This window comes from Camelus dromedarius, chromosome 8 (genome assembly GCF_036321535.1).
Source record: "Camelus dromedarius isolate mCamDro1 chromosome 8, mCamDro1.pat, whole genome shotgun sequence".
Taxonomy (NCBI): Eukaryota; Metazoa; Chordata; class Mammalia; order Artiodactyla; family Camelidae; genus Camelus; species Camelus dromedarius.
In genome coordinates, this window is record NC_087443.1 from 45,747,934 (window position 1) to 45,771,103 (window position 23,170).

At 33.1% G+C, this 23,170-nt stretch overlaps 1 protein-coding gene across 1 annotated transcript in view; it reads left to right on the forward strand.

Annotated features, from left to right (window-relative positions):
- PCDH15 (protocadherin related 15) overlaps nucleotides 1-23,170 on the forward strand; it is a 1,333,392-nt gene that overhangs the window by 1,081,077 nt on the left and 229,145 nt on the right. Inside the window, exons 15-17 of the mRNA XM_064488173.1 lie at nucleotides 7,696-7,902; nucleotides 20,349-20,483; nucleotides 22,038-22,187. Coding sequence (XP_064344243.1) covers nucleotides 7,696-7,902; nucleotides 20,349-20,483; nucleotides 22,038-22,187 — 492 coding nt within the window. The remainder of the gene's footprint in view (nucleotides 1-7,695; nucleotides 7,903-20,348; nucleotides 20,484-22,037; nucleotides 22,188-23,170) is intronic.

Consider the following 23,170-nt stretch of genomic DNA (forward strand, 5'->3'; position numbering starts at 1 on the left):
GTGAAAGAACTCAATAACAATATATTATCATTGCACAGGAAAATTTTTGGATTTTTATAAACATCTGATTTCAAATAATAGTCCAAGAAATTTATGTTTGAATCCCTAGGCAAACATTTCTAAATGCCTAGCTACTTGAAAGTCATAAGCTGATAATATTATTAATGCTAATAAGTAAACAAATTGGTTGAAAGGTTAACTAAATATATTTCAACAATCTAAATTGATCAGGAAAAATGTTAAATGAATGCAATTTCTAATCAGAAAGAGAGACTGGAAGTATATATTTAGCCCTCCAGCAAATGTCTCCAAAGTGAACACATTTTCTACTTGAGAGTTGAATTTAGAATTAGAATTAAAGGGATCAGGGGATCTGCATAAACCCTGAATAGCTGGATAGACATGCCAGTTTCTCAGTCAGCCTCCTATGAATGTAAACAAGCAGGCTGCACTTTGCTAGGAGAGACAAACTTGAGAAATGTCATTCTTTGTATATTGAAGGCTTTACTGAAGAGGAAGATAGCAAGGGGTGTGGTGTCCAAGAAAGGGATAGAGAAGAAAGAGGACTTTGTGTTACCCAGTAGCCTTATATGCTATGTTCATAGTCACTGGTAACGCTAATACACTGCTACGCAGAACTTACTGTTCCAGGGTACGTTAGTTATGCATTATATATGCACTGACTAGGTACCAAAAATCTTGTCTATATCAAAGCCTCTTTTCTTCACCCTGTTTTCAATCTGTTGCTCCTTTTTACTTTAAAATAATAAAAACAGTGAAATTAAAAAATTGATACTTCTATCAAGACTATATTACTACTACTAAATAATCTGCTTTAGGATACAGTGAATTGTGCATCCTTTTCTTTTTCTTTTCTTCCTTTCTTCCTTTCTTTCTTTCTTCTTTCTTTCTTTCCTTCTTTCTCTCTCTCTTTTTTTTTTGAAATCAAGATTTTCAAGGGACTGTAGTTGAAGAAGACTCCATAAAGATTAAATGAAGAGTTCTCCAATAGTACTTTTCCATCACACACCAAGACTTTCAGTCTTATATTCATAGGGTATGATGAAATGTGAGATAAAATGTATAGGTCCACATACCCAAATGAATTCCCCCATATCTCAGAACTCTAGCTTAGTCCACTAACCTAGTTGAAGACCTTGCCAGTGTTTCCAGGTAGAGAACTGGGTGGAAGGTTTTGTCAATATTCTCAATTCTTAGGTTTTCCTAGAAAATACGTAAGCATCTTTCATTTGAGAGCAACATAATCAGAAATATACATATATGTGTGTGTATATGTATAGACTAATGTATATTTAAATTTCAGTTAATTAAAAAAAATGAACTGTCAAGAAGACTTGAACTCAAGAGAACAGTAACTGAGACTGAATTTATCATGTGTAGAATATTCATATTTATGTGCATGGAATCCTTTGGTATGCTGCCGTCATTAAACAATTCTACTGGCACTCAACTTGCACATTTTATAATTGTATTCTATGTAGCATCCATTACCAGAAGCTGTCAAAAGTCTGCTGGCATGATAGCAGTGTTTTTCTGTATATACAGTATTATCCTGGAGCCTTACTGGTCATCTTTGCTAACCAAGAGGACTACAAAGAAAGATTTTCTAGAAATTTGAGTTTGGGCATAGCCCAAGCATAAAAAAAAAAGTAGCCAGACCCAGAAGGGTATCTCTCAAAGTACTCACATTATAACCACCTGAGAGAGTTTGATAAAAATGAAGATTCCTTGTCCTTATCCCAAATATATGACCCAGAATCTTTGTGGGTAGGGTGTGGGGATCTGCTTTATAGTAGGTTTCCCTGCTGACTCCTACGCACACTAAAGTTTGAGAACTACAGCCCTATCTGGTTGCCATGATTGCTCAAATAAAGATAATCTATGGTGTTCATGTTATACATTCACAAAAAGTCATTTCTTCTTCATTTTAGTGTCCAAAAAACCCTTCCCTAAATATTTATCATATGAGATTAAAATCATGGCATATTCATTTTATTTGTAGAAAATGTTTAATATAAAGCAATGATGTACATGGCCTATTGAAATTGAAAATGCACAAAATTCACAACAAATACATTTTTAATTCTTCCATATAACAGAGACTGGCTAAACATTTCGTAATGAATGAAACAGACAAATTTCCAGTGTTTACTCTGTCATAGAATTTAAAGACTTAGTGGAGAATGATGGATGCTCAGACACTAGTTACAATAAAGGGTTAGGTTTGCAGGAGCAAGGGCACTTACTTTACATACAGTATAATTCCATTTTTAGTTATAAATATAAATACAGGAAAAGTGCAGTTATCAGAATTATCAAGATTAAAGTGTGGTTTTACCTTAATTTTTTAGTTGTAACATTTAATTTACATTTTAAAATAAGGCCATGATTCATTACATTAATATGAGACTTTTTTTTAATCTGAAGTTCACTGACATGGAATATTTCTTGGTGTATAAAATCCATTGATTATATATTATCAACTGATAAGATGAAAACTGAAAGTATTAATTTAAAAAACCTGGTTTTATTTTCCCCTCATCTATCACTTGAGGCAAGAGGTTTTCTCTGAACTATTTTTAGTAACAGTAATACAACTGACAGTTATTGAGCAAGACATTTTCTTGCTAGGCATTTTCGTAAGTATTTTGAATATATCTTGTCATAGAGTTCTCACATGCTTAATAAGACGTCTTGTAAATTGTCATTTACTGTGATTAAGGAAGGGTAAGGAACTTATCAGGGGTTGTGAAGTTGGTTAGATGCAGGCTGGAAGACAAGCATTAATCTCCTAAACCACCTTTCCATTCCAGCATTGTTTGCTTTTGTAGAATGTGTGACTGCCTTACCAAAAGTGCATTCGTTCATTCAATATTTATTGATGGCCTACTCAATGTTAGCTGCTAGAATAAGTTCTAGGAATCAACATTAACAAAATAGTTACATCCATGATATCTTGATAGTTATATTCTAGTTTAATTCTGACAATAAATTACAAATTTAATAAACAGATTTTGAAATATTTTAGATGTTAAGTGCTATACAAATAGCAGATTGCATTGGAAATTCCAGTACTGGGGATATAATTTAAATGAGGTGGTCAGTGGAAGTCTCATGGAAGAAGATATTTGATCCATGTGGACATCAGTGGGAATAGCATTTGAGATAGGGGGAACAGCCAATGCAAAGGTTCTGAGGCAGGAATATGCTCGGATTTTAGTGGAGCAGCATAAAGATAGTGTAGTCAGAGCATATTTAGTGAGAAGGAGAGTAACATGATAAAACCAATATGAGATCAGATCCTGTGGACCTGAGACAAACTGAAAATCCCTGAGGGGTTTTAATGAGAGAAGTGGCTTGATTTGACTAGCATTTAAGAAAATCACTGGGCTGCAATTATGAGAATGGACTCTTGGCCAGGGTAAAAGCTGATAGAGAAGTTTAAATAATCGAGGTAACAGATGTTGATAGATTGGTACCTACCAGGGTGAGAACAGTGGAGGAGGTAACACATTTAGATTTTGCATATATTTTGAAGTTATATTCAATAAAATTTCCTCATAGACTAGACATGAAGTATAAAAGAACAAAGGAATAACAATGACCCCAAGGTTCTTGCCTGAGTGACTGGAGGAATGGAGATGCTATTGAGGTGGAAAATACCGTGGTGTAGGTTTATGAGGAGGAAGATAAGAATTTCATTTTTGCAGAGATTACATCTGAAATGTTTATTAGATACTGAGTATCTAAGAAACATATTTAAGTTATTAAAATAACGATTATTATAGTTTAACAGTAACTATAATAATTAAATAACTATCTTTATAGTTATTCCTTCTGCAGAGTTGCTACATATACAGTTGGATATGGATTCTGGACTTCAGAGGTCCAGACTGGAGATTTAAATTGGGAGTTGTTATGTTACTGACATTTTTAAAATCATGTGATTAGACAAGATTGGCAAGGAATTAAGTAAGAAGAAGAGATGATGAAGGCCTGACTCCAGGGGCACTCTAATTTTAAGTTGGGGAAAAAAGGAGAAACCAGCAAGGAAGAAAGAGAAGAAAGGGATAGTAGTATCAGAAGACAACCAAGAGATAGTGTTGTCTTGAAAGACTAGTGAATGTTTTAAATGCTTATGACAGGTTAAATAAGGTATGAACTAAAAATAAATATTACTTTCAGCAGTGTAGGAGTCACTAGTGATTTTGACAACAACAGCTGTATTTGAGTGGTGGGGACAAAAGCCTGACTGAAGTAGACTTAGGACAAATTTGGAGAAATGAGTATAAGCAAAAGTGAGCACCTAAGATGTAAAAAGTGGGCACTATGGATGCATAATTAATACTTCCTGATTTTCCAGGAAAAATGATTTATTTCTTCTTTCCTAGAATTAATTTAAATGTCTTGATAATCTTTCCCATTTTATTTTTCCCCCTAAATTATTATATCTGCTTGAAAGAGTTCATGTTAGGGACCATAGAGTTTGTTAAACTGCTTCCACCAGCCAGTAGGACAAGTTATTCTGTATTCTCAGTCCTCTGGTTCAAGGAGCCAAGAGGTTATGAATATTTTCTTGTTTTAATACTGACAATGGAGTGGTTTTCCTCTTTTAATATTTTGCCCTTCAAAGCAACTAAATCGTGTATTTTTTATACTTCTGCTGTTTTGGCTTTAGTTTTACTTTGATCTCATTACTGAATATGGGACTCATGCCCAGAAATTCTCCAAGCAAAACCTGGTTTTTAAACATAATGTTTAACATGTAACTACAGACTTTGAAGATATAAAAAAAAAAAAAAAAAGGTTATCTTATGGGATTAGATGATTTTTTAAAAATACCACCTTGTTTCACTTGACCTGCTTTTTGTACTTCTCATCTCATTTACTGACGATGACGGGAACAGCATAAGCCAGAGTTTTGAAGAATTCCTATTTATATTACATAGAAGAAGAGAGGATTGGATAAAAGGTTTATTGCATGAGCCCTCTAAAGAAAAAAAAGTATAATGGTATTAATTTGTTTTAAGTGCTATGTTTTAACTCTAATTCAATCTGGATTATCACTTTATTAATATTCTTCCCTGCCACTAGTTTCTCCCATCAGTCTTACATTTGGACGTTCATTTGCATTCTCACAATTAGTGAAATATGTAGTGAATTTCCCTGTGTAGCCTCTTATAAATCAGGAGACCTGAGTTGGGCTCTCTTTGTCTGAAAGTACACGGGGTGTGGACTTCAACATGAAACTAATCTTTTCGTTTTTGCATCAATGCAAAAGTACATGCTTTCACATTGAGAGAAGCAAAATCGCATAGAGGCTAAGAATTTGGACTCTGGAGATGGATTTGTGGTTAGTACATCTGAAACACCCCAAAGAGGATAAAATACATAGCAGCAGTCCAAAAATATTAGTCATATTAACAACAAAACTAATGTTAGGGAAATAACAGACGGAGCCTTTACATATGTTATTTTTAAAGATATGGGGAAATCAGTTGTTTCCATAGATCTAATTTGGGTTTATTTCTCTTTCTGTTGGGTCACTTTGTTTCCATCATGCAAATAATACATGTTTTCCTGGCTTCACAGCTGGCAGTAAAAATTAACAACGTATGAGCTGAATATAAAATATGAGCTTCTTTCATTGTTATGCAATTTGCTTTTTGTTCTCCCCTCACCATCCATAAGTTGTGTGTGTTTATTGGAGGAAGGGGACAAATTATAAAATTTGTGGCGTTTCATAACATTATTAGTATGTCCAGGATATAACCTAACAGCTTTTAGAATAATTAGATACAAAATTAAGGGAGAGAGAAAAAGTCCTGTTCAAAATGACTTGCATATTTGAGCTGCTCCTGCTTCAATCAGATCAAGGTCATGGGTTGGAAACCCCATCTGGGCCAGTTAGTTTCATACAGTGTCAGGTGGTGTTTTCTAGTCATATAGGCTGTTCCTTTCACCCTGGTCGACTGTGTCCAGGAAGCTTGCTGTATGTCACAGAGTAAACTCCTGGAAGAACATCCATGTCGCAGCACAAATTAATCACAATCGCTGGATGCAGAAAGAGCTTATCCATACTGATGGTGTCAGGAGCACATATGGTTATGAGTGTGGGATACATAATTTCAGAAAAGACCTTATTCTACTACTATTGTCTTTAATGCAGAGCAGGGGCTCATAAACATTTTGTGCCACGTACAAATGGAACATTTAGTAGTCTGCTCTCAGATGCAAATGTAAATACATAAACTAAATAACATTGTAAAGGAAATCTAATTTATTGAAATAGAGTTATCAAAATACTGAGAAACAAAGATAAGTTGTTTTTTTAAAAAATCAATGCTTTGTATAACATTTCACAATAGGTTTATTAATTACCATAATTTCAATGTAGTGATTAGCATAAATGATATTTCAAAATATTTTCAATATTAGTAATAATATGAAGTGATTTTTCTTGGGTCAAACACACTGGTACTGCCAAACATCACTGTGATTTGTCCCCTACACTCTCAATTGATAAAAATACTGAATTACAACTAGGAAAAACTGAAAAAATTATCTTCTGGAGGCCCAAGATGGAACAATCAGAGATACCTACCTGAACTACGTACAGATTTTAATGGCCAAAGGTCATTGTTTCATCTAGAAAAGAACTCCAGGATTTAAAATAAAATATTTCACTTTTACTCTGAGTTGGTATCAAAATAGAACTATTGCAACAATTGGGCAAACATATCAATAAAAGTTTTTATCTATTTCAATATATGTATTATTGAATTATGTCAGTGGTTTATTCTACAGTTTGGAAGAGATTTTCTAGAAGTTCAGTTGTGATAAAATCTTCCCTTAAATAAAAATTTTGGATTGTTATATAGTAAAATACATTTTTTAAAAAACTAGAAAGTCAAGGGTAGGTGTTAAGGGTTGGTGTTTATTATTCATAATATGACCATGTGGAGATTTCCTGAGAAAATTTATTGGAATCTAAATTGTCATCAATTTTTAAAAAATTGAATAGGAGAGAAAAACAAGAAAACAAACATATTCCTAATACATGAATATTAATTTTACCTGAATAATGTATTTATGATTAAATAATATTTGAATTTCCATAGTTACTAAAATATTTTTTTGAAATTATCTCTATCCCATATAAAATTCTCTTCTGGACTTTCAGGGACAACAAAAGTAGCCTTAATCTATTAATTTTATATAGAATTATGAATTATTTGGGTATTGAATTATTAGTGTAGAATGAAAAGACATGGAAGAGACAAAAATAAGCACAATACTTTCTTATGAATCTTTTCTCTGTTTTTTATTTACCTATTTTATTAGCAACTCAATTGTCGTTACTTATTTTTGTCTAACTGTATTTAAACATAGTTATTCCTTCTAATAATATGCAATGACAGATATAATAGTTCATTTGCAGCAATTTTTTTTAATATACACTGGGTTTGAGGACAGTAAACCAAAAAATTGATGGAGCCTCTTTGGACTTCCATTTCTTCATATTTTCTAAGGATCCTTTAACTGTAAAGCAGTTTGTCTTTCTATAATAATATCTGTTCAAAAAGGAAACTCCTATATATGGTATGAAAAATGACACTATGTAATGTTCCCATAACATATAATGTTTTAACCTTTTTTAAACTTATTTTTTAGGCTGAACAGGACAATGGCCATCCTCTTCCTGCTTTTGCCAGTCTACATATTGAAATACTGGATGAAAACAATCAGAGCCCATATTTCACAATGCCCAGTTATCAAGGCTATATCCTGGAATCTGCCCCCGTGGGAGCAACTATCTCTGACAGTCTGAATTTGACCACTCCTCTAAGAATTGTAGCTCTGGACAAGGACATAGAAGATGTAAGTTAAATATAAATTTTGCTCTTGTTTTGTTAAAACATCTCTTGTTATGTCAGTAGGAAATATTACAAAGACATGGTTGCATGAGTATAGACTAGAGAACAAAGTCAGTATATATGAGACAGTCTGTGTAGTAATTCAATTCCATATCAAGGACTTTTTTTTTTAAGTATGTTTGAATTCAGCAACTGTTCTCTTTCAGTTTACAAATATTTAGTATAAGGAAGAAACTGAATGTTTTACTTGCAGTTTGCTAAAGTACCAGGGCAATCTTTTAAATTAATATGGGTTGAAAACTATATAATTACTGTCAGGGAAAAATAATGACATTACACAGTAAGTATAAAACATCATGAAGGCAGCTCTGGAGTGTGATTTGGGACTTTTCTGATGTTACGTTATTAAAGAAAACACATTTGGGGGCAGCTGACGTGCTCACACGTCTGCCAGTGGCTTTGTTGATGCAAATACTCTTCCATTCCACACATCATTGTCCTCTGTTTTTCTGGCACTGACATTAGCTAAATGAGTGGGAAATTGTCCAGGCTGGGCAGGTCAGAACATTTTACCCTCAGCCAGAGTGACTGCTGCAAAGAGTGGACAGAAAATCTTTACCAGTCCAGTCAGAGTCCAACCAGGAATTGAAAGGATTAAAAAAAAAATTGCCGCTGGAAGACTTCGACATCATGTACTAAAGAGGTGGAAGTGAATCTGAAGCCATTGTAGCTAAGTTTCCTGACATCATGGAGAAAATCCATTATCTGTGGGAGAGAATGAAGCCTGACAGAAACAGTCATTGAGGAATCCTGTTGAGTTCCTGTTTTTTGGATTATAATATCCCAGAGCTATACTAATCCTTAAAGATTTTCCTTTTATTCTGACCTACCACAGATTTTCCCCAATATATGTATTTTTAACATGCATTGAGTCTGATTTTTGTCACTTGCAATTTTAAAAGTCCTGGCTCAGCAGTTTCTCCCTTTTCAATGGCACTGTCTGATAAAACTTTCTATGATGGAAGAAATATTCTGTAGCAACACTGCATGGTCCAATATGGTAGCCACTAGTCCTATATGACTATGGAGCACTTGAAATGTAACTAGACTGAAAACATGATTTGAACATTTTCTTTAATTTTAATTAATTTGTATGTAAATGGTCACATGCCACTAATTGGATAACACATCTCTGGAATGTCTCCAAAATCTCATTACATGGAGTTTTGTCATTGGTTTTGTAAATTACAAGGGCACTTCCAGATTTTTTTTTCTCTTTCTACAAAAAATTTGTAACCCTTAGCAGAGACTATGGCAATTCATGTGTGTTCTCCACTTCTCGCCAGATGTTTTAATTTACTCTTTATATCTTTCTCTGCTTTCTTTTATTTTTTCAACTTACCTTTTTTTTTCTTCTTAATCTCTCCCATTTTCTTTCATCACATATTTTAACAATAGCTAACTTACACTGAGTTCTTTTTTTTAACATTTTTTATTGATTTATAATCATTTTACAATGTTGTGTCAAATTCCAGTGTTCAGCACAATTTTTCAGTCATACATGGACATATTCACACTCATTGTCACATTTTTTTCTCTGTGACCTACCATAACATTTTGTGTATATTTCCCTGTGCTATACAGTATAATCTTGTTTATCTATTCTACAATTTTGAAATCCCAGTCTATCCTTTCCCACCCTTCACCCCCCTGGCAACCACAAGTCTGTATTCTATGTCTTTGAGTCTATTTCTGTCCTGTATTTACGCTTTGTTTTTGTTTGTTTGTTTGTTTTTGTTTTTGTTTTTTAGATTCCACATATGAGCGATCTCATATGGTATTTTTCTTTCTCTTTCTGGCTTACTTCACTTAGAATGACATTCTCCAGGAGCATCCATGTTGCTGCAAATGGCATTATGTTGTCGGTTTTTATGGCTGAGTAGTATTCCATTGTATAAATATACCACCTCTTCTTTATCCAGTCACCCGTTGATGGACATTTAGGCTGTTTCCATGTTTTGGCTATTGTAAATAGTGCTGCTATGAACATTGGGGTGCAGGTGTCATCCTGAAGTAGGGTTCCTTCTGGATACAAGCCCAGGAGTGGGATTCCTGGGTCATATGGTAAGTCTATTTCTAGTCTTTTGAGAAATCTCCACACTGTTTTCCACATTGGCTGCACCAAATGGATTCCCACCAGCAGTGTGGGAGGGTTCCCCTTCCTCCACAGCCTCTCCAGCATTTGTCATTTGTGGATTTTTGAATGACGGCCATTCTGACTGGTGTGAGGTGATACGTCATTGTAGTTTTGATTTGTATTTCTCTGATAATTAGTGATATTGAGCATTTTTTTCATGTGCCTTTTGATCATTTGTATTTCTTCCTTGGAGAATTGCTTGTTTAGGTCTTCTGCCCATTTTTGGATTGGGTTGTTTATTTTTTTCTTATTGAATCATATGAGCTGCTTATATATTCTGGAGATCAAGCCTTTGTCGGTTTCATATGAAAAATTTTCTCCCATTCCGTAGGTTGTCTTCTTGTTTTCCTTATGGTTTCCTTTGCTGTGCAGAAGCTTGTAAGTTTCATTAGGTCCCATTTGTTTGTTGTTGCTTTTATTTCTTCTAGGAGAACATTTTTGAAATGTATGTCAGATAATGTTTTGCCTATGTTTTCCTCTAGGAGGTTTATTGTATCTTGTCTTGTTTAAGTCTTTGATCCATTTTGAGTTGATTTTTGTATATGATGTAAGGGAGTGTTCTAGCTTCATTGTTTTACATGCTGCTGTCCAGTTTTCCCAAGACCATTTGCTGAAGAGACTGTCTTTATTCCATTGTATATTCTTGCCTCCTTTGTCGAACATTAGATGGCCAAAAGTTTGTGGGTTCATTTCTGGGCTCTCTATTCTGTTCCATTGGTCTATATGTCTGTTTTGGTACCAATACCATGCTGTCTTGATGACTGTAGCTCTATAGTATTGCCTGAAGTCTGGGAGAGTTATTCCTCCAGCCTCTTTCTCTTCAGTAATGCTTTGGCAATTCTAGGTCTTTGATGGTTCCATACAAATTTTATTACGATTTGTTCTAGTTCTGTGAAATATGTCCTAGGTAATTTGATAGGGATTGCATTAAATCTGTAGATTGCCTTGGGCAGTGTGACCATTTTAACAATATTGATTTTTCCAATCCAAGAGCATGGGGTATCTTTCCATTTTTTAAAGTCTTCTTTCATTTCCTTCATCAATGGTTTACAGTTTTCTGTGTATAATTCTTTCACCTCCTTGCTTATATTTATTCCCAGATATTTTATTACTTTGGGTGCTATTTTAAAGGGGATTGTTTCTTTACTTTCTTTTTCTGTTGATTCATCGTTAGTGTAAAGAAATGCAACTGATTTTTGAACGTTAATTTTGTAACCTGCTACCTTGCTGAATTCTTCAATCAGCTCTAGTAGTTTTTGTGTGGACCTTCTAGTGTTTTCTATATATAGTAACATGTCGTCGGCATATAGTGACACTTTTACCTCTTCTTTTCCAATTTGGATCCCTTTTATTTCTCTCTCTTGCCTGATTGCTGTGGCTAGGACTTCCAGGACTATGTTGAATAGGAGTGGTGATAGTGGGCATCCTTGTCTTGTCCCAGATTTTAGTGGGAAGCTTTTGAGTTTTTCACCATTGAGTATTATGCTGGCTGTAGGTTTGTCATATATAGCTTTTATTATGTTGAGATATGTTCCCTCTATACCCACTTTGGCTAGAGTTTGATCATAAATGGGTGTTGAATTTTATCGAATGCTTTTTCTGCATCTTTGAGATGATCATTTCCCTTTCTCTTGTTGATGTGATGTATTACATTGATTGATTTGCGTATGTTAAACCACCCTTGTGTCCCTGGGATGAACCCCACTTGATCATGATGTATAATCTTTTTTATGTGTTGTTGGATTCTATTTGCTAAAATTTTGGTGAGGATTTTGGCGTCTATGTTCATCAGTGATATTGGCCTATAATTCTCTTTTTTTGTAGTGTCTTTGCCTGGTTTTGGTAGCAGGGTGATGGTGGCTTCATAGAATAAGTTTGGGAGTATTCCCTCCTTTTCAATCGTCTGGAAGAGTTTGAGAAGGACTGGTATGAGTTCTTCTTTGTATGTTTGGTAGAATTCCCCGGTGAAGCCGTCCAGTCCTGGACTTTTATTTGTAGGGAAGTTTTTAATTGCTATTTCTATTTCCTTTCTAGTGATCGGATTGTTCAAGTCATGAATTTCTTCTTGATTCAGTCTTGGTGGACAGTATGTTTCCAGAAACTTGTCCATCTCCTCTAGGTTATCCAGTTTGGTTGCATATAGTTTTTCATAATATTCTCGTATAATATTCTATATTTCTATTTTATTTGTTGTAATTTCTCCATTTTCCTTTCTTATTTTGCTAATTTGTGCTCACTCTTTTTTCTTCTTTGTGAGTTTGGCCAGAGGTTTGTTGATTTTATTTACTTTTTCAAAAAACCAGCTTTTGGTTTGGTTGATTTTTTCTATGGTCTTTTTATTCTCTATTGTATTTATTTCCTCCCTGATCTTTATTATTTCCTTCCTTCTGCTGCTTTTTGGGGCTTTTTGTTCTTCTTTTTCTAATTCATTCAGGTGGTGGGTTAAATTGTTTATTTGAGATTGTTCTTCTTTTTTGAGGAAGGCCTGTATCGCTATAAACTTTCCTCTTAGCACTGCCTTTTCTGTGTCCCATAGATTTTGAGTGGTTGTGCTTTCATTGTCATTTGTCTCAAGGTATGTTTTAATTTCAGCTTTGATTTCCTCATTGACCCATTGTTTTTTCAATAACATATTGTTTAATCTCTATGCTTTCCTTTTTTTCTCCTTTGTTTCTCTGTTGTTGATTTCCAGTTTCATGGCATTGTGGTCAGTAAAGATGCTTGAGATAATTTCTATCTTCTTAAAATTGTTGAGGTTTCTTTTGTGCCCAAGTACATGATCAATCCTGGAAAATGTTCCATGTGCACTTGAAAAGAATGTATATCCTATTTTGGGGGCGTGTAATGCTGTGAAAATATCCAGCAAATCTAGTTTTTCTATTGTATTATTTAATTTCTCTGTGCCTTGTTTATTTTCTGTCGGGAAGACTACACTGAGTTCTTAATATCTGCCAGACAACATAGTAAATGCTAACTTGCATTAATTCCCTTAAATCTCACAGCAAACATAGTGGATGCTATTTCTCATATTACAGAAAGGGAAACTGAAGCAATTTTAAATGCCTTACTCTGATCACAGAGTTATTAAATGTTGAAGTTGGACCTTAGCCAAGGTCTATGGAAAATAAAGTCATCGATTTTAATTACTAGTCTAGACAGAACCTCTATTTTATATAGTCTGACTGTAGTCTGACCATGGTAATACTATATAGACTTTCTTCCTCAGAAAGTGCATATACATCTTTTCACATCCCAGACCAAGGGGTTTAGGGATCTCCTGAAGTTTAATGGGTTTAATGAGTCACAGGACATTTAGTGAATACTGCCTAGAAAATTCACAGAGTCACCTTAATAAGTTTTATCCAGGCAACGGTAATAAATTTTATAAGACTGGTGATATCCCACAAATTTTGTGTGGATTTTATTTCATTTTTTCAGTTTGCATGCATAATCATACTTTAAGCAGTGACTAGTCAATTTGGAAATTTATAACAGTTTAAGTCACACCTTCATGAACACAGTGGTTAGCACGAGCTAAATCTTGAGGGAAAAAATGTAGTTTTAGTTTTTCCATAATAGCAAAATTTATGTGTTTGTACTTTCTTGGTGTATTTATATTATTTAGTGGTTGCATAGTAAGCCCTATGCTTGCTTGCGTACATTCTAACTTTTCTGGACTGTCACTCACTTTAAAATTACAGATGTTAAAATTGTGTCCTAAGGGACTTTTTAAAGAACAGTGAAACTTCAAGGAATTGCTGAGTTGGAGTGGCGTGAGCGCCTGGGTGGGAAACACTACTTAGAATTTAGCTCTTGGAGATTTGCAATTCAGTTAGCCTGTTAAAATACTCTGAATGTTTCCAAGGGGTGGGCAGCACACTGTGGTCCTTAAGAGTTTGTGCTTTGGAGTTAGATAGCCCTGGGTTTCATATTCATTTGACTATGTGATAGCTGTATAATACTGTGAGCCTTATATTCACCTGTTGGCACCTTCTGTTCAAATGCCTATGATCCAAAAATGTATTTATGGCAGCATTCACTGCTGCCTTGGCCTGCTTCTTCACTGGAGCTAGTGGGGGTGGGGAGGGAGAGAAAACTTCCCTTAGATGATGTGACGTACATGGAAAGTAGCATAATTAATGTTTCATAGAAATGTCAAATAATTAAACAATGTATATCTGGCCATTTGTTTATTATTTAGATCCATCCTCTTTCTAAAATTATCTGCAGTGAATAATTGTCATTAGGTGTTTAGAAAGTGAACAAGTATATCTAATCCCTGGTGATAAAATTTTCTAAAATATCATATACAACTTCAGTATATCTGTACTTTAATTAAGTCCATAGAATATTAAACACAGTTTAATACAACCTCCTCTACTATGAGAAATGTTCTCTTAAAATCTGTTCTTCAGGAATTGATGTAACACTTCATTACTCCACTCAAGCTTGAAACGTAGGCGTCATCCTTGACTTTTGTTTACTCATGGCAACTAAGAAATCTTTAAATCCTTCCTATTTTGTCCTCTGAATGTTTCTTGACTCTCTTTTCTTCTCTCCACAATGTCATTTGTCTTTTATCAGAATTGCTTCCTGATCTTGTTTCCATTTTTCTTGCTCAGTTCCATCTTTCACTCAGCCACTAGAGTGACTTTTTCAGAAGCTCAAATCTGACTATATCACGCTCTGCCTAATACACTTTTGTAACTTCCTGCAGAAGACATTTCAAGCTCATGTGCATGGCTTTCTATTACTTGATACCTGAACATTTATGCAGCCTCATTTCTGAAACTTCCTGATTCACCTATTACATTTAGCAAGTAGTAGTTTCTCGCATTATGCCAAACTACTGCTTATCTAATTACCTTTGTTAAATTTTCTGTTTTGAAACCTTTCATCTTCCATTACACAAGCTGGCTGAGATAACGTATGTTTGGAATTCAGCTCAGGCATCCCCTCATTTAAGAATCTTTTCTAGACTAAGCATTCTCTCAGTTGAGTTGCCTGTCTCTTTTTGGTGCATTTCTCTAACACTATACTTTCATCATTGTATGTGTCTTTTCCCCTCATTGAATTTAAATCCCTGGAGGATAGGTCCTAGATCTTAATAACTTTTGTATCCTGAAGATCTAACACAGTTCCAAGATCTTAGTTCTGGTGATTGTTTAATGAACTAATCAGTTCAGGCATGAGTAAAGGAATGAGGATGTCTGACACATGCATCAATAATTTCAGCGAGATAGAATTAACTGTTTTACAATATGGCCCATTCCATGTTTGGACAACTGATTCCTAGAAAGTTCTTCATCATATTGAGCTGAAACTAGCATTCTTGTAACTCAATCACTATTTCTTATTCCTGTCTTCCATTTGCCAGCACACAGAATAAATCTTTGGATTAGTCATTAATATGTTTGAAGGTGAATTTATGTCCTTATGAATCATATTTTTTTCCAGGCGAAGTATTGTTTATTTTTAAAAAGTAAAATATATATTGATACGTTATTTTAAGATCTGTATTAATAAAAGAAAACTTCAAGGCCCTTTTAGTTTGTAAGTGAGAGTTTTACTACGTGGTAAACTCTAGCAGTTTTTGTGTCAGAATTAGTGACATTAATCAGCCTAGGGATAAAGGATTTAAGAACAATGACAAAGACACATCAGCTCATACAGGTATTAACAACAGAAATGGAGATAAAGCACCAGGCATGAAAAGAGAAGTTGTCACGGTAGGAGTTGGTCCTGGAGAGAACAGCTGTGTCACAGGGCAAATGTCAAAAAGACAGACTTGAATCTGTCCAAAAATTAAGTTGTTTTCTTTCTTCAGTTCAGTAGGAAGTAAGACAAAATTTTAGAAATAGTAGCAGAGATTTGTGGTTCATGGTATTATTAATAGTGCTGATTTTGAGTCAGAAGGAATCTTAAGGGTAGCAGTAAAACTGAAAAAAGTAAACAAAAACATTTGTACTAACGTTCCTTTCCTATAGATATATAGATGTCTATATATATATATATATATATATATATATATATATATATATATATATATATATATATATATTATATGAATCACATTCATGTTTTTCCAACCATTCTTACATCATAGTTTCAAAATAGCCCAGGATATAGGTAGAGCAGGTAATTCACAAGAGGCATGTCTGAAACCATCAGGTTTTCAGTGGCAGAACCACTGAAAGTTGACTACTTAGTTCTGGTTGTATAAAAAACAAAACAAAACAGTGAATAATAATCAACAGGGGTTATGCATTTGGCTTGTAGAGAAACAGTCGTTCACTTTTATATTCTATCCCTGGATAGTATTACTGTTTCAAAATAAAGGTATTTTTGAAATTTAATACAATACCACCTTAAAGGTATAATGTCCTTACATGCTGTATGAATATTGTTATGCTGTCATATATATAGTACGATATGTCAGAACACTAAGGAAAAAATACATTTTGGAGAAAGTTGTTGATTTAAATATACTGGAAAATGGTTTTGATTGGTTCATGGTTTTTTACTAGTGTACATTTGTATGCCATATGTATATTTGTGGTCATTTATATTTATATTTTTTAATTTAATGTTTAATTTGCATATAGGTTCCACCTGGTGGAGTTCCTGTAGGTATTAGGTGTTAATTTGTGTTTATTCTTTTGTTGATTGCTGTGGTTCATTTCCTTGCTCTTTTTCCTTTCTGCTTAAAAAAACAGGCAATTATTTCACTATCACTTATACAGACCTAAAACTATTAAATATACATCTAATTCAAATTTATTTAAATTATATTATCAGTTATAGTAGTATGAAATTGAGTAGAATCCAAACTGCATGTAAACTTAAAGATTATTTTTAAAACTTTTTTAGCTCATGAAACATTAATAATTCATCACCACATTCTTTCAGAAAGATTCTAACCTTGGGGTCAAACCCTTTTGAACAAGGTACTTCAGAGAACTACTGTCAAGTAATTCAGATAGGCAGATGAGATTAAATTTTTTGTCATTTTCTTGTTATGCTTTGTAATCTATATATATGCACTTAAGTATGCTTATATATATGAACATATATATTTCTGTGTTGTATGTGCATATATATGAGGATGAATATAATCTACTGTGTGTGTGATATCATATTTTGATTCTCATTGGACCCAAAATTGGTTTCAAATTCAATAGACTGTCATATTTGAACATATTTCTTCTAGGTGATTGGATCTCAAAATTTTACATTCATGTGTTATTTTCCCTTTGCATTTGTTTATGTGTTTACTTTTGCATTCATTTTTTTCTGTTCTGTGAGTGAATATCAGTTTATTTTACCCTCCCAGAAAAAACTACACAAATCAATGAAGTAATATGCTATACTTTTAGTATATATTGATGTATAATTTAGAATAAAATATATTATCTTATATTGGTGGAGAAAGATTGTTATATTAATTAGCCCTTTGTGTACATATTGATTTAGAAAACTAGTATTTTAAATAAATTTATAGACACAAAGACTGTGTAAAATCTACTCTCCCTATTAGAATAATAAAGAATTATCTTCCATTTAAACTTATAATACACCACACCTGAAACTAGTAACATCCTTATAAATACCTCTCAGGTATTAAACTTTGAGTGATAATTGGCTGAACATTTCCAAATCTGCCTTCTTAAATTCTTATACTTAAATACCCAAGCATTCACCAATAGCATGGTGAATCTAGAAATTAAAAAGTTACTATTTTAAATATTAATGCACTTCAAAATTTTTATTTTAATTGGAAATTAACTGGACAAATTAGAATGAGCTGTAATGTGCCATGTACAATGCAAACTTTGTTTTTTTTTTATATAAAACAATCTGGGAAATGTTATTTTAGTCTTTAGTTAGTTACTATAAAAGGACTTGAAGTAGAAATAATTAAATTGTCAAAAGGTCTTTAATGTTTCTGATTATCAAATAGGAAAGTCTGCTTATGAAGTCCTGGTTGTGTGTCATCTTCTAATGGGAAGCACTTGACAATGAAAATCTTGTTGCTTTCATAAACTGGTAAAATAAACTCTGTGGTTTGTGACACAATTATGTTATACAACAGTCACATATCTATACACTGGTTTACAACCCAGCACTCACTGCAGTATTTCACTATCACAATACCTGACATTAAAAAAAAAAACCAACTTTAAGTCTGTGGTGAGTATATGAATGAATATACCTAACAAATTTACTAACAGAGGCTGCAGTGTAAAGGAAGAAAAGAAACAGAGAGGATTAGTTATAAAGGAAGTAGAGAATGATTGAAGGATTTGAACCAAGGGTAAGAAGTAAATATTTGGTAAGCAAATCACATAGCAAAACTTGCTCAGCTCAGATTACTTGTAGTGTGAACATATGAGGAAAGGATGCTGTGTTCATTGGCACCATCGTTGGTACACTCAGAAAAAAATACATGAATTTAAAAGCCTAGTGATTTTACCTTGATAAGTAAAATAAAGGATAAATGCTAAAAAAGGGCAGGCACCTGTACTTATGATAATTTTTTATTAATTGAAACTGCATGCTAACATTTGTGATTATTAAAAAATAATTGAATTTCATTGCAATTGGCTCTAAAGTACAAAATAAGAAGCATCCCTAAAGTGTGGTTCAAAAATACATTTTTAATATAGATTTTATAATTTACTGTTTAAAATAATTCATTTAACTTTTTATTAACTAACATGTTTGATTAAACAAAATACCCCATTTCCTAGCCATGCTGAGCATTTGGGATCATGACACTGAAATCAAAACAGCTGAAATGCCTCTTGGAAAATATTAGTGTAAAGCCTCTTGACTTTTTACAATGCTTAACAACTATGATTATTTTATAACAAATGGACCAAAGAAATGATCATCTATAATATTATTTTTTTTATTGTTCCCGGATAAATGTATCACACTGACCTCATATCAAAATCATGGACATAGAAGCTACCATAATATAGCTAAATAATATCTCCTAATGAGATATTGCAAATACAGAACTTGTGTCAAATTCAAATGAAACCATTCATTTCAAAGTTATTTGAAATATACACATACTGAAACTGTAAGCAGATTCATAGTTTAAAGTATCTTGTGAATCAAATCACGGCCACTTTTTAATACAGTCATGTGTATTTCAACTTTCTCACATTTACATAGAAATTTTTAAGATGTGAGTTCTAATTTTTTTTCAAAACGATGCCCTCAGCCTTTGATTATCAAACTCAGAAAAATAATCTGTGATATTAAATCACATTTCATACCGTAATATTTTAAAAGTTGCCGTAATCTGTAAAACGCCTTACCTCCCTCTTTCATCCCTGTTCCTATTTTTCATAGCCTTCCTGGTAGTCCACCCTGTCAGTGTTCTGCTTTTAATTTGCCTGGCCTTCCTGTTTCACTGTGCAGACACCAATCCAAGCCTTCCTATTTTGTCTTTGTTCTTTCTCTGAATTGCAGAGATTAATATCTTATCTTTCAGGGATGGCAATAAGATTGTGAAGGATTTTCAATGCTTCATTAATTACCTCTGTTTTGAACTTTTTCAATCCCTTCCTTTTTTGTGTATATATCATTTTTTCCTAAACCCTTTTATCAGACACATGTGGTCAATTCGTATATTTTATATCTAATCATTTGCAATTTTAATTAAAATAAATATTATGTTTCCCCTTGGAGAGTCTTTACAGCATTAAAATAAGAAACAACAAGCACACAATTTATAGGCAATGAATTATACATAACCAATTTTATTTCTATTTTACATTAAACATGAGAACAGGATAGTAATATGCATATGTGCAATTTATAGTAACAAATGAAGTAATTGTAAAATTCTACAGCTAAAATTCTGGGCTCCAATTTCCTATTCATGCGTTTGTTTCTTATTTCTTGAGTCGAGTGAAGTTCTGGAAAATATTGATAAATAATCAATAAGAATGTATCCATTTGGACTTTTTTCTATTTTATTCTTCTTCCTACTATTGTCCCTTTATTCACATTAATTATACTAGTACTTATTTTAAGTGTCTTGTTTGCCACAAAATGAGTAATTGTCTTTGGGTAGTTTAGTGCGATTATGACTAAGTATCTAGTTAAGTCTCTTTTCTTTAGAAATTCTTAATACAGTTATGTATATTTGTAATAAACTTGAAAAATTACTTTCTAGGTAATGAACTAAAAGCTGCATTATTTACTTAACATTTAAAATAATGGTTTTTTTTTTAAAGACAAAAGACCCAGAGCTTCACCTTTTTCTAAATGATTACACCTCAGTCTTCACCGTCACGCAGACTGGTATCACTCGCTACCTCACCTTACTGCAACCAGTGGACAGAGAAGAACAGCAAACTTACACCTTTTCGGTAAAGTGATTTTATATGTGTCTATATATGTATGTAAGTATATATATGTATGCATGAGAAAGAGATGTCTGCTTAAAACTGAAAAGGTCAATGATTTGAAAGGAAAAAGGCAGTATTTTCAAGCAATAGCATAGAGAATATCAGTAATAATTTCTTCACATGCATTTTCTCTGTTTTGTGTTCCTAAGTTTGTGTAGTTTTACTACCATTTTTTTTCCAACAGAAGAAAAATAAATTTTGAGCTGAGAACAAGAAGATGGGAATCTCATTCCTCACCATCCACTCATGATAGACTTAAATTGAGACATTATAAACTGGAATCAACAAAGTAAAGAATTATTTTCTAACATTAACTAATTAACTAATTAATTTTTGTTATTGCATTTTAAATTTTGTCATAGGGCTAGGCCAGTGGTTCTCCCTGGGGATGATCCTGTACCACCATCACCCTCATCCCGCCCTTCCCCAGAGCCACTTTGCAATGTCTGGTGACAGTTTTGGTTGTTACTTCTATGAAGAGGTGCTGTTGGCATGCTGCTTGACCTCTTATGAAACACAGAACAGACCCCCCAACACAAATTATCTGCTCAAAATGTCAATAGTACTAAGATGGAGAAATCCTAGTTTAGGTTAATCAAGGGAAAAGTATCAAGAGCTAGAGAGAAAGAGAGAGAGGATTATTTAAGCTGTGATGTTAATAGTTACCATGAGACAGAAATATATACTATATGACTAGTAGGGTTGAGAGGTGAATAGAGGTAAAATGGGAGTTATTATCCAAATTCCTGAACTAGATTTTATTCAAATATAACAGAAAAATGAGCTGATAGAAAAGTACAGGTAATGGAACTTATATAGGAGTTCTTTCCAGAAAAGGTCACACAGCAGAACGAGAACTTCAAGAACACCTAAAGTCCACAGTTAAATTTTAGATACAGAGTGGATTTTAGAAGTCACTCGGAACAAGGATGATAGTGTTGTAGCACTGACATTTTTGGTGAGATCTTCTTTAAAAGTTGGTAATATAATTAAGATATCACTGTTAACTAAGGCTAGTGGTCCTTTAAAAACTGTGATTTTGTGTGTTACAAGAAAATGTTATTACGTATGCAGGGCACCTACTTTCTTGACTGGTATAAGCATGTTGGCTGTAAAAGCAGCTATTGCATTGTGTACAAAAATATGTAAAAGTAGAGACTATTTTCCTATTAATTTTTTTAAAGTTTAAGTAGTAGTTAACTCCTAAGAATTAGCAATGCTATTGGCCCAGTTCAGTCCTCTAAGACATGCTGCATATCAGCTTATTTAAAATGTGCTTAGAATTGAATACATTAAAAATAACGCTGAATTCTCCAGAATTACTTCTTAGCATATTGAAACACTTTGATTACATGTACTATTATGGTTTTATTTCTTTCTTTTATCAACAAAACACTTTAGTGCCTTTTTAGAACTATAAATTACATATCAAAAACTTCTTAAATTGAACAGTGAATTCTATACTGCTTATGCCCATGTGACTTCTCTATTAAATATGTTTTTCTACCCCCAAAGATAACAGCATTTGATGGAGTACAAGAAAGCGAGCCAGTTATTGTCAATATTCGGGTGATGGATGCAAATGATAACACGCCAACCTTCCCTGAAATATCCTATGATATCTATGTTTACACAGATATGAATCCTGGGGACAGTGTCATACAGGTAACTACCTATGCATTATATGGATATATTCAAAACAGTTATTTCCATGGGCAATACATAATGCATTGGTTAAGAAATTGCTTAAGAAATGAAAATGAATTTCAGACTTACTGTATGGCATAATTTAACTTAGAAAGCTTTAAATTTTTGCTTACTTTTTAAATAAAAGTATATCTATACACGCCTTAAAGTACAATTAACTAGATTGTTTATTTGACCTATTAATGCTTGATTTTTAATATACTAAATATAGTTAATTAATATAATGAATATTTTTAATATACTGAAGTTTCTACTACTGGACATGTAGTTTAAAATTTCAAATTATTTTGACTATTGTAGAAATGGGTTAAATTTCCCTTGGTGATAAATACAAAGGACTGCATTAATAAATTGGTGGATAATACTGTTAGACATTGATTTCCCAGACGTAAAATGGAATCATTACTACAGGGAAAATTGAGATTAGATAGTAAATGATATATTGAAAGCACAGAAATCTGACAAAATCTTTATACTTGATTTTGGAACTTTGGAATTATTTTTACCATTAGCTGTACTTACTATGTTTCAGTAAATTACAAGTTATCTCAAAAACCTTTTTTTTTTTTTTTTAATTCTGAGTATAAGTTATAAAGAAGTAATCATGTTCTTCCTTGAGGATTTTTAGAAACCTGGAGAATGTTTGACTCTAGTACTTTCCAAACTGGCTGTATATCAGAATTATCTAGGGGGCTATTTAGAAATACAGATGACCAAGATTCACTTCTCCTCGCCTGGATCTGAAGTTCTGTGAGCAATACTTAGGTAATTAATATAATAAACAAACCCAAAGGGTTTCAGTTGTCCCATTATGTAAAGACCACTGATCTATATTTTCCTCTGCATCTTAGAGTCAGGCTTAATATTCTCAAGCCAGGAAGGCCATGACTTTATATACTTTGTAGAGCATTTGAAAGGCCCCAAATTATTACTAAATTTTA